Genomic DNA, 12,441 nt, shown 5'->3' with positions numbered 1-12,441 from the left:
CCCCACAATGAAGAGAGATGAAGAGGTCCATGACCATCAAATGCTTTAAAACCGCCTAAGTAATAAACATATTACGTCATGAACTCCGGCTGACCCCACTAAGAGGAGAGATGAAGAGGTCCATGACCATCAAATGCTTCAGAACCGCATAAGTAATAACAAGATTACGTCACAACCGTCTCTTGACCCCACTAAGAAGAAATTTGAAGAGGTCCTTGACCATCAAATACTTCAGGGTCTTCTATGTAATAAACTAGTTTGTAGTTATGACCTCACCCTGATCCCATTGAGAAGAATAAGTAAAAGGTGTTTGACCATCAAATATATACTAACACTAAATAACAATAAGTCATGACCATCCTAAAACCCAACTTGGAGATAAAAAGAAGAGGTCTTTAACCATTTAATTCTCCAAAACTCACTGCGAGGGAAAGCAGAAATCTCAAATCAAAACAAAGAAAAACTCATAAATATATTAGCCCCCCAAAAATCGGGAGTAGTGGGGAGTAGTCCCTTTACCTTTTCCTCCGTGTCCTGGTCTTCTAGGAGAGTTAAGATCGCATCCAGATCTGATGAGGAAACAAGCAATATCCTCCCGGTTCTCATCTATGGCTCTACAATTATAAATCAATTATTTTTAGGGGGGGGGGGGTTATAGTACAGTAGATATCAACAGAAACAATTAAACAATTTGCAAAAAACCCCCCCTGAACACATTACACCATAGATTTTTCTCCGAATTAAGTTATATCCAAAGCTTTCTGGGAATTACACCAACAGAAAATCAACACGATATTCAAAGAAAAAATTAGACTAAACCGACAATGAGTAGAGGAACCGACTGAACGCGTTATCAACAGATTAAAAATTTAAAAGTTTCAACCTGAGGTTTAATAGTAATAATAATAATGATAATAGTGATAATAATAATAATCATGATAATAATGATAATAATAATACCTGTGAAGTAGGGTTTGATCACATTCATCTGGTCCTGGCCCCCAGCCCTCGGTATCTACTCCATGTCTAAGAAATTCAAATTTAATAAATGAACTTATCAAAACTTGATTTAGACTGATAAGGACTTTGAATTAGATTTAGACTGATAGAACTTTTTAAAATTAGATTTAGAATGATAGAACTTTTCAAAATTGGATTTAGACTGATAAGGACTTATCAAAACTAGATTTAGACTGATAAGAACTTATCAAAAATAGATTTAGACTGATAAGGACTTATCAATATTATAATCAACTGATAAGGACTCGTCAAAATTATTTAGACTGAAAAGGACTTATCAAAACTAGATTTAGACTGATAAGGACTTATCAAAATTATATTCAGACTGATAAGGACTCGTCAGAATTAGATTTAGACTGATAAGGACTTATCAAAATTAGATTTAGACTGATAAGGACTTATCAAAATTAGATTTAGACTGATAAGGACTTATCAAAATTAGATTTAGACTGATAAGGACTCGTCAAAATTAATTAATTAACGTAAAACTAAATGTCAAGGCGTTCAGACAGTTTTAACTTAATAGTCGACCCAGGCTTTAAAATGTATGCGCAATTTTTATAGCTCTCTTAATCTCTGTGAATATGGTACAGTTGAAGGCAATCGTATCAATACAATGAAGACGACTTTCTATTTCAATTTTGCTGCTAAACAGCTAAACAGCTAAACAGCATTGATACCCATAACGATATAAGTCAAGAGAAGCTGTTAATTGATTACTTTGATTACTTGTAAACTTGTAATTCGAAAAAGCTGATAAACAATCAAAACTTTAAAAAGTCTTCATTGTGTAGATGTAATCGCCTACCAATTTATCTAACACCTACCTAACAATAATACTGGCAATATCTTCAAGTCCAAGATCTAAAGCAATCCATACAGGTGGCTCCCCTGTACTAGAGGACTGAGTATCTGCTCCTGCCAGGCACAGTTTCTCAACTAATAATAAAAATAAAAGATCAACTATCATTCCATAGAAATTAAGACAGGCTACTCATCAGAAATAACCCCACAACGACGGAATTCAGTGTAACAGTTGACTTGACACACAAGTCTATGTGCGAAACAACATGTCGATCGGGCAAGGCCAGTGATAAAAAACCTTACTGCAAACCAACTGTTCCTTGGACTTAGCCCATCTCGATTCTCGGTACCAGGTCAGTATATATACAGTTGTCAAAAGTAAATCTGATTTTATAATTAATTTATTATTATTAGAATTGTTTCAATATTTCATAAAGCTTTACCTACAGGTTCTATATCAGCTCGTATAGCCAGCTCTAGGGGGGTCATCCCTTGCGGGGATCGAATGTTGATATCAGCGCCATGTTGGAGAAGGAAAATAGCCGCGCTAGGGTTTCCGTCGACAATTGCTTTCTGGAGAAGAGTGAAACCGTTGGCGTCGGTTATATTAACGTCAGCTCCGGACTCTATCATTAGATCAGCTAAGTGACTGAAACCTAAAGATGATGTAAGCTAGGAAAAAAATCTACGAAATAAATGTCTCTGTACTTGGTATTGTAGGATAAGAGATGTCGTCATTGCGTTAGTTTTGTAACAGTGAACATTTTTTAATTGTTGATTAAAAGAGGGTATATTTGTAGATTATTAACTCAAAATCTACAAACGACAAATCCTTTCAATCAATAAGTATTATTTATTTTCGGGTTTATGCAAAAGGATAAGAACAAAGACAAATGTTAAAGAGTAAAAAGTAAATATTACTAGCTCACAAATAAACAAACTCAAATAACGCAAGTTTGAGCTTAAATGGAGTTCTGCTGAGTCCGAATTTAATGAATTTGAGCCGCGTCTCAAATCCGCCAAAAACTGGTTTCAATTGAGCGCCGGCTTATATCTTGAAACATAGAATACAATTTTAAGTGGAACCAACCATATTTGAGTCGCGTCTGAAATTTAAGCCGCGGCTCAAATTCTTTAAAAAACTTCCGTAAAGTCCGATTGACAAAAGTACCCTTTTTTCTAGCAGGAAAATTCTGACAAAATCATTAGTCAGTTTTGTAGAGAACTGCAATAAAAAAATAACAAATATTTTCAGACATAAAAGTGAGAAAACTTTAAGGTTTTAAGGGTGTGAATTGGATATGCCCGTATATAAATGAAATTTTAAAGGACACCCTATCTCCCAAAACTCAACTTTTAAGTGACTGAACAACAAATAAAATAAAATTAGACGTTTAGGGACACTTCACTAAATTTGCAAAATGAGTTTACTAAGTGAGGACTGAACTATTGATTTACCTGTATGTAAAGCCAGAGCTAGCGGGGTTTCATCTTCTGAATTCTTTAGATTTAAATCCAGTAAGACAGTTGATAAGCCATCAGATGGTTGGCTAAACTCGAGCAGACAAGATACAACAGTTTCCTAAAACAAATTTATTAAGAACTTTGGAAATTTTTAGCTTAAACGGACTTTCGTCGTAATTTCAACTGAGTCTCCTTTTTCTAAGTGTCATGTCGGATTTACAACGTTGACATTGAAATCTTTGTCGGATCAAAAATAAATTAGATATCCACATAAACTCTTACAACAAGAATCTCCATCTACTACTAGGATATCTACCAGTTCGTTAAGATGTAGAGGTGTTTGTCTCCAAGTATCTTCATCTACTACAAATACTAGGATATCTACCTGTTCGTTAAGATGTAGAGCTAGATGTAGAGCTGTTTGTCTCCAAGTATCTCCATCTACTGCAAATACTAGGATATCTACGTAAGAGTAAGCTAGCTGCTAGATGTAGAACTGTTTGTCTCCAAGTATCACTTCTATATCTACTACTAGTATATCTACCTTTTTGTTAAACCAAGCTAGACGTAGAGCTGCTTGTCTCCAAGTATCTCCATCTTCTACTACTACTAGGATATCTACCTGTTTGTTAAGTAGAGCTAGATGTAGAGCTGTTTGTCTCCAAGTATCTACTTCTACTACTAGTATATCTACCTGTTTGTTAAGTAGAGCTAGATGTAGAGCTGTTTGTCTCCAAGTATCACCATCAACTATAGAAGTTTGAAGGTTTGGATCTGCTCCAGCCACTAGTAGAGCTGTGGCTAAGGTAGCTAATCCATGAATGGCTGCTAGATGAAGAACAGATTCACCGCGTCGGTTTATCTAAAGTAAAGTTTGATGTAAAATAAAAATGTTTAAGAAAAATCTAGAAGAACAGTCTACACTGATCCAGAATGGAAATTAGTGAAACCAAAGAAAATTTTGGAAAACCGAACAAAATTTGAGTGGAAAGAAATGGATTTAAGTTCAAGAAGAATGAAAGGGAAAGGGACAAAACAGTGCTTAGGATCCAGTTCATGTTAATGCGGAAAATGATCCGAATTCTAAATCCCGGTCATGAACATTTCTTCCAAGATGTTCTCATTATTAAGCATATAAAAATTTTCCACATTTATTTTCTTTTCTTTTTTCGTTCACTTTTATACTGAAACTTGATGGAAGTCAGAGATAAGAAAGTTATTAATAATCTCTCTTTATTTTTTTAAAAGTTCAGATTTGTGTTTAGAGAGAGTTTTTCTGTAGCAGGGTTTGTATGACATTTTTTACCTTGAATCCTTAGCACTGGAAAATAATTAGAGATAAAATTAATTTTTTATTGGAAAAAAAACAGGAAGGAAATAGGATATACTAAAATCGATTATTTACCTTGTTAACATTAGCTCCTGAAGAAACAAGAAAGAGGCAGGCCTCCTCCCTGGCCTGCCCTGCCAGAAGGTGGAGGATGGTATCGGAGGCCGGGCTACAGATACTGTTAACATCAGCGCCAGCCTCCACTAACCTCTGCGCGTAACTGTTCTCTTCAAACTTCTCTTCTTTCATCTTAACGAAAATTAAATACATTTAAGGACACTATATCTATTTATATTAAGCAGTAATCTCTATTTGATTGTATATCCGATCATAACGGAGGAACCCCATGACCTATTTGCCTCAAATTTTAATTGGGGAAATCAGTAGAACCACGGAAATGTTCTTAGCTTTGTTTAAAAGTTTCTAGAGAACAATAAGGTTCTAGGCAATATGCTTGGTTCCCAAGCTGGTTCTTTATGTAAAACAAGCTTGGGAACCCAGCTTTGCCTGGAGTTTTCTCTAAAAAGTAAATTTACTAAATTAGCAATTTTCAAACCAAGCTTAGAACATTACAGGTATTCTAACAAGTTCCCCCATAAAAACCTGAGGAAAATTGGACCAGGGTTTCCTCAGCTAAGATCATACAAACATACAATCAACAGACGAGCATAGATCACTACTTCATACATCATAGTTTTAAAGTAGTAATTCTGTTTGCTTTTATCACCTAGAATAACCATAGATAAAAATAGATTGCGCATAAGACGACATTTTTCATCTTGAACGATATAAATGTACAGAGATGTTCTAAAGATATTCCTATTATATAGATTAACTAGGTCGGTTGTGAACATTTGCTGTTCTTATGTCATTGAGTACTTGTGGTGTACATGAGTTCTGTAGAGAGAAATTTAAGTTGGTTTAGTCCTTCATGTCCTTCTTCAGTTCTCGTCAATATGATATATTGTTCAGTGAAATATTGATGTTTAAATAGTTTCATTCCCGGAGTTATTTTACACTCAATTATGAAATCCATTAAAACACCAAACCACCCCGCTTATCATTGAAGTACACTTTGACTTCTAGAAGTATGAGTTCGCGGACTTTACAATTCTTGGTTATTTTGCGTACATAAGCTATCTATGTTTATTTATTTATCTATGAGAATAACTCATGAACATATAAACATTTTATCTCAAATTTATATTCGGAACCTGTCTAGCGACCAACTCAAGGTTTGCTTTTTATAATTATTATTATTTACCATGAGAGCAAACCAGAAAGGGGGTTTGCCCTGTCTAGCGACCAGCTCAAGGTTTGCTTTCTTTATTATTTTATAATTTACCACGAGAGAAACCAGAAAGGAGGTTTGCCCTGTCTAGTGAGCAGCTCAAGGTTTGCTTCCTTTATTATTATTATTTTTTACCATGAGAGAAAACCAGAGAGAAGGTTTGCCCTGTCTAGTGACCAGCTCAAGGTTTGCTTTCTTTATTTTATTATTTACCATGAGAGCAAACTAGAGAGGAGGTTTGCCCCGTCTAGTGACCAGCTCAAGGTTTGCTTTCTTTACTTTTATATTATTTACCATGAGAGCAAACCAGAGAGGAGGTTTGCCCTGTCTAGCGACCAACTCAAGGTTTGCTCTCTTTATTATTTTATTATTTACCGCGAGAGTAAACCAGAAAGGAGGTTTTCCCTGTCTAGCGACCAGCTCAAGGTTTGCTTTCTTTATTATGTTATTATTTACCATTAGAGCAAACCAGAAAGGAGGTTTGCCCTGTCTAGTGACCGGCTCAAGGTTTGCTTTCCTTATTATTTTATTTTTTACCATGTGAGAGCAAACCAGAAAGTAGGTTTTCCCTGTCTAGTGAACAGCCCAAGGTTTGCTTTCTTTATTATTTTATTATTTACCACGAGAGAAACCAGAAAGGATGTTTGCCCTGTCTAGTGAACAGCTCAATGTTTTCTTTCTTTAAAATTATTGTTATTTACCATGAGAGCAAACCAGAGAGGAGGTTTGCCCTGTCTAGTGACCAGCTCAAGGTTTGCTTTCTCTTCCAGTAATAAACAGAACAATGCAGTATTCTCACTCTAGGAAATACATATATATTTCTACTGCTCTTAACTTGGTCAAGATGACAGAAACAAATCTCAAAAACGGTAAGCGTAGAGGGTCAATCCAGACAAAAACATTAATAAATTTTTTTACTCAATCAAGTTTGGATCATCATCAACACAAAATTTTTATTTAATTTTTTAAGAACAGATATTCGTGACATCGTAGAATCCGTCTTCTCCTCGAACGAGAAAGATGTTGAAAACCAAGTAAAAATCCAAATCCAACAAAAAATAAAAAAAACAAGTTTAAATCCTAATACAAAATTATTCCTAGAAACAGAGGCACAACAAGACCTACGTTCTACAGTCCTAATTACAAAAACCACCTGTGAGTAATAAACGTACCACATTTAGCGGGAAATAGCTATTTGAAAATAAAAGCCTTTATTATCTTGCAATTAAATAAGAAAACATGGATTTTTTTGTAACACGTTAAAAACTGATAAAATTAAAATGTGTAGAAATTATTATGAATTCCTGAATAGCTATATGAAGTGCTGTTTCTCCCTCCTGCGGTGGAAGCAATCTATCAATTGATCATTTTTAAAGGAATTATTAACGTAATTTCATTGATCCTCCATTTTTAAAGCGGCATGCCCAATTCCCAATCTAAAACTTTACAAGATATTCAAAACAGAAATATTTTTTATTGATTCTCCGATAAAGGTGTAAAATGTGCCGTTTTGTATCTGAAATCGACTCTGTAAGGGCCACCTGCAACTACGTCGACAGTCCCTTTAAGTTTGGGAAAGAATATCAGGGGGGGGGAGGTTGAGGGCGTTTAACAAGGCAAGGGAAGGAGTCGAACTATCATCTGTTCCAGGATTGATTTCTTCCTTATTTTGAAGGTTGATATCTCCATTCCGTAGAATTATTTCTCTAGCAACCTCTAACAGCTCAGGGTTCAAGGAACTAAACAAACAGTTAAAGGAAAGTGTTTAGTATCTAAAAAGAAGATTGGAGGAACCTTGCAATAAGTTTTTCAAACCCTAATCGGCACTGGATTAAGAAAGACGACATTTAAACTATGATGCAAGAATGTGTTTAAAAAGATGCCATAATGTCCGACCTACTGTTATTTGAGCTATTGAATATTTCGACAACTGTTCATGTTAACAACATATATGCTTCCTATTGTAGGAATTTAGATAAATATTACAATTTTCAATTGAATCACTTTTTTTGCATAAAATGAAACATAAAAAATTCAAATGCATATAAAATAAATATGTTGAAATAAAAAAAAATTAGAAAGCAAAACTTCACCAAAAAATTGTCAATATAAACAAAAGTGAAATATCAATAGTTCCTACGACGTTAGTTCAAGTGACTAACCCCAATATCAAATAACTTGTAGACATGTTTTAAGTACAGATTTTCAACAAAGAACGATGATCAAATATTTACATTGGAGTTCGCTTGCATATGGCGTACAGTTAAGCTTTGTCTGAGTTTTGATTTATAATTTTTAAGTTCATTGAACGTATACTACAATTTAAAAGATTAAATAACAACTTGAATGTCGTCTTCCTTAAGCCAGTGCCAACTTCAGGGTTTGCACTTCTCTTGCAGGGTGAGGACAAAGCAAATTGAAACTATGGGCTATGCAGATATTTTCTTCTGTTTAGGACGATTTTAGTTTAGATAAATACTCTTAAGGATGAAATTTTAAATATGACCGGTTCCAATTTGAACTATCTGTATGATAAAACAAGATATTCATATGTATCTTCCCTACAGCCGACCAAATGGCTTGACCGTTTCCTTACTGAAAGTTTCCTTACTAAACGTTTCCTTACTGAACGTTTCCTTCCTGAACGTTTCCTTACTGAACGTTTCCTTCCTGAACATTTCCTTACTGAACGTTTCCTTGGAGAACGTTTCCTTAGAGAACGTTTCAAAAGTGAAAGTTTCCTTAATGAACGTTTCCCTGCTGAATGTTTCCTCACAGAAAGTTTTCTATACAAAACTGTCCTGCCACCAAACGTTTCCTGCCACCAAACGTGTACTGCCACCAAACGTTTCCTGTCACCAAACGTTTCCTGCCACCAAAAGTTTTTTTTTACAGAACAATTCCTGTGCGTTAGAAACGTATTACGAGGAAACATTCAGTAAGGAAACTTTTTGTAAGGAAACGTTTTATAGAGAAACTTTTGTAAGGAACCGTTTTGTGGCAGGAATCGTTTTGTGAAGGAAACTTTCAGCGAGGAAACGTTCAGTAAGGAAATGTTTTATAAGGAAAGGTTCTATAGGGAAACGTTTTGTTATTGCTTCCAATTTAAGTTAATGTTAAAGCTACTGGTAAAAATTGTACCAGTAAAACAAAATCTATTACACAAATATCTTGGCTTTAAGGTCTTCTTCGCATTCCAACATTTTATGATTTCCACTGTACAGTGTACTACTAGTCATCTTCCTACCTGGCTATGAGGTGGAGAGGGGTATTTGTCTCCGCCTGAGTGGATAGGTTGACTTGCGCGCCATTTTTTAAGAGAAAAATACACGCGGCAGGATCATTACGCACTGCGCACATACATTTATCATTATTAATATTAATTGATTGCTAATTCTTACAAATATACAGATTACTCCCAAAAACGTACATTTACTCAATATTGAAGAAAGCTTTTCTAAAACATTTGCCCAAAAATATCCTGATATTTTTGCATCATATTTTCCGAAAAATAATATTTCCTCTCATTTAAGAGGTGGATGTTTTTTCTGATTAAAAAGACAAACCATTAATTCAGTAAAAATAATATTCCTGGTCGACTGATTTAATAAAAAAGGAATGTTATTACAATGAAATCAAAATTCAAAAGTATTTTTTTCAATTCATACATTTCTTTTGCATTTGGTAGATTAATTCGATGAGAAAAATCTGAATAACTTTTGGATCTTAAAAAGATTGGTATGCTGTTTAAGTATTAATCCTTGTATTTTGAAGTATTAATACATAAATAAAGGTGAGTTTTTTTAAATGTTTTTGGGGTACAATTACAAATACTCAAAATAAACTTAAAAAGTAAAAAGTAATAATAAAAAATTATTATGTTCCTATACCTATTGCTAAATGGAGAACACTGAGGCCGCCCTTATTCATTTGGTTAACATTCACCTAAAAAAAGCATTTTTTTTACATTGATATTTAAAAAAGTTGACAATCCTCAATACATTAATCTTTCTTCTAGTAAAACTATTATATTTTTATTGGAAAAAAAAGCTTACCTGCCCGTGTAATTTAAAATAAAATCGAAAAAAATAATTATTTAAAAAAAATAGATTTTTTTAGCCCATGTCACCCCCAGGTTACCCACGAGTTTCCTCAAAAAATGTTCAGCCAATTCGGTCCAGCCGTTAGGCCAGCTGTAGCTAGCATATACATACAAATATACATGTATATAGTATACTAGCTGAATCGCTCGGCGTTGCTCGTGGAAAAACGAATTTATGAAATTAAAAAAAAAAAATTTGAAAGAATTTTTTTTAGATATTTGTAATGTATAGCCTATAATACCCCCAGGTCACCCATTGGTTCCCTGAACAAATTTCAGCCCATTTGGTCCAGCCGTTAGGTCAGCTGTAGCTAAATTACATATACACAAACATATATGAGCTAAGGGCTTTCTTATATAGCTCAAAAAATTGATTATTCAAAATAGTGTTTTAATCTTTATACCTTGTCGTGAATATAAAATTTTTGGATACAAACATAAAGGATTTAAACTTAAAATCCTAAATAAAACTAATTATAAAAAATATGTAATTAAAAAATAAAACTATTAATAATGTTAAATGTTATAAATGCAAAAACAATTGAACAGATTTATCGAACAGAATTATAAAACACATTTTATTTTAGATGAAAGGGACAGTACGCTTCTGTGTAACAAAAAGGAAGAAGGACTTTTTCTATCTGAAAACGTGTTAAATACTGACAATTTTTTTCATGATCACTGCAGCACAAATCCGCATGGCGCTTTAAAAGGGCAACCACAGTTTAAAGTTATTAATTTTCATTGAGGAAAATTAGGATAAATCATTCTTCCTTGGGGTGATCGCTTAAAATAACGTCTACACTCTACTCGTTACTTTGAGCATATTTGTTTTATTTCCTCAAAGCATTTTAGCTGAGTAACTTTATGAAAAATTATTTTAACCTGATGCTCAACCAGACTCTTGGCTATACCGTACTGCGCTGTGGCTAGAGCAAGGTCAAGAGGAAGACGACCTCTGTCGTCAGTTTCATTCATTCTGAACCAAAATAACAATTGTTAACAGCTGAATGATCACAAAATGTCGCAAGAAATTTGAAATTTGAGGCTGATTTTTAAGTTTTAACCATTGCAAATAACAAAATTCTAAATGATATTTCTTTCTACTAAGCATCGTCATTCACTATTCAAAATCAAATATTTTTTACAAAGAAAATCTCGAAATTATCGCTCAATTTCCATGTTTATTGGGACATCTGTAGCTTTTATTTGTATTATTTAACCTGAACCAAAAAAAAAAACTTTTGTGGTACTCATTTTTATTGAATATAATAATAATAATAATAATAATAATAATAATAATAAGATATTTAACCTACCGAATAGAAAGCTCCGAGTTAAACTCAATGAGGTAAAGGAAGACGACATCTTCCCTCTTCAGTTCTAAAATAATATTGTCTAATCTATGAGGGGAAAAAAGTACAGTGGTAGGCGATTATATCAATACCATGAAGACGAGTTTTTATTAAGTTTGAGTGTTGACAAGTTTACAAGTAATCAAAGAAACTTTTTTAATTTGACACCTTCTCTAAACTTCTATGTTTATGCGTATCCATTAGAATTAACAGTTTAACAGAAATCAAAATCGAAATCAAAAGTCGTCAACATTGTATTGATGTAATAGCCTACCACTATATTATTTTCTATCAAAACCTATAATATCGTGGAGTTTTATTATCAGATTAAAAGGGAACAAAATTAAATTTCAAAAATATTAAGAGCTATAAAATAAAATTAATATTTTTTTTCGTAGCAATTGGTTCGATTAAAGTTTAATATGGTTCATGCGCAAAAAGATTTTCGTTAATTTGAGGGAAGTTGGACAAGTGTTAAACATTTCCTTAAAGTATGCTATAAACATGTGCTTTTATGTTAATTATCAACAAAACAACCTTTAAAAAGAAAAAATATTGCTTTAAAATTGGAAATTATTAGCTCAATGATGTGCAAAATTTGTATTATTCTTCTGATGGCCATCCATAGCTTAATAGAGAAACAGAAAATACTTTTTCAGGTTTAAATTAAACAGTGTTAATAACACAATATAGTCTCACTATACTAATAAATTTTTTTGTTTTGGCATGTAACAAGATAAATTTTGAATTTGTGCATTACATGTATCTGATGTTGCATAATATTTTACTTTAGTGGTGCTTTGCTGATTAGAAAGTTACCTATAGCAGAGTGTAGAGGGAAGGATGCACGTTTTTTTAGCATGGTATAAACCAACTCAGGAGAGAGCTCAATAAAATCCTTAAACAAATATCACCTTGCAACAATTTTTTTAGTAAAGGAACTGGTTAAGTTATTTTAACACCCCCAATGCAGTATACAAGTGTAGTACGCGACACACGTACACAAAAAACTTGCCATGGTTCACAATGACACAGAAAGTGCATGTTCAAACCCCTTTATGTTTCAACCCCAATT

The 12,441-nt window shown here is 33.4% G+C and overlaps 1 protein-coding gene across 12 annotated transcripts in view; it reads right to left on the bottom strand.

Annotated features, from left to right (window-relative positions):
- Positions 1-12,441, bottom strand: part of LOC111706107 (rabankyrin-5) — a 49,223-nt gene that overhangs the window by 15,525 nt on the left and 21,257 nt on the right. For all 12 annotated transcript variants that reach the window (XR_002766145.1, XR_002766144.1, XR_002766153.1 and 9 more), the window contains exons 11-25: positions 12,186-12,264; positions 11,331-11,394; positions 10,897-10,990; positions 9,800-9,854; positions 9,157-9,259; positions 7,573-7,648; positions 7,214-7,246; positions 6,611-6,709; positions 4,694-4,867; positions 3,983-4,150; positions 3,283-3,406; positions 2,268-2,480; positions 1,848-1,959; positions 961-1,026; positions 520-614 (exon numbers count right to left, since the gene is read on the bottom strand). Coding sequence is in view for 1 of the 12 variants with exons in the window: in XM_023478874.1 (XP_023334642.1) it covers positions 520-614; positions 961-1,026; positions 1,848-1,959; positions 2,268-2,480; positions 3,283-3,406; positions 3,983-4,150; positions 4,694-4,867; positions 6,611-6,709; positions 7,214-7,246; positions 7,573-7,648; positions 9,157-9,259; positions 9,800-9,854; positions 10,897-10,990; positions 11,331-11,394; positions 12,186-12,264 (1,555 nt within the window). In the remaining 11 variants the exon portion in view is untranslated. The remainder of the gene's footprint in view (positions 1-519; positions 615-960; positions 1,027-1,847; positions 1,960-2,267; positions 2,481-3,282; positions 3,407-3,982; positions 4,151-4,693; positions 4,868-6,610; positions 6,710-7,213; positions 7,247-7,572; positions 7,649-9,156; positions 9,260-9,799; positions 9,855-10,896; positions 10,991-11,330; positions 11,395-12,185; positions 12,265-12,441) is intronic.

The sequence above is a fragment of the Eurytemora carolleeae genome, unplaced genomic scaffold, assembly GCF_000591075.1.
Source record: "Eurytemora carolleeae unplaced genomic scaffold, Eaff_2.0 scaffold707, whole genome shotgun sequence".
In the NCBI taxonomy this organism is placed as follows: Eukaryota; Metazoa; Arthropoda; class Copepoda; order Calanoida; family Temoridae; genus Eurytemora; species Eurytemora carolleeae.
The sequence above is the reverse complement of the archived record's forward strand: the minus strand, read 5'-3'. Positions and strand labels throughout refer to the sequence as shown.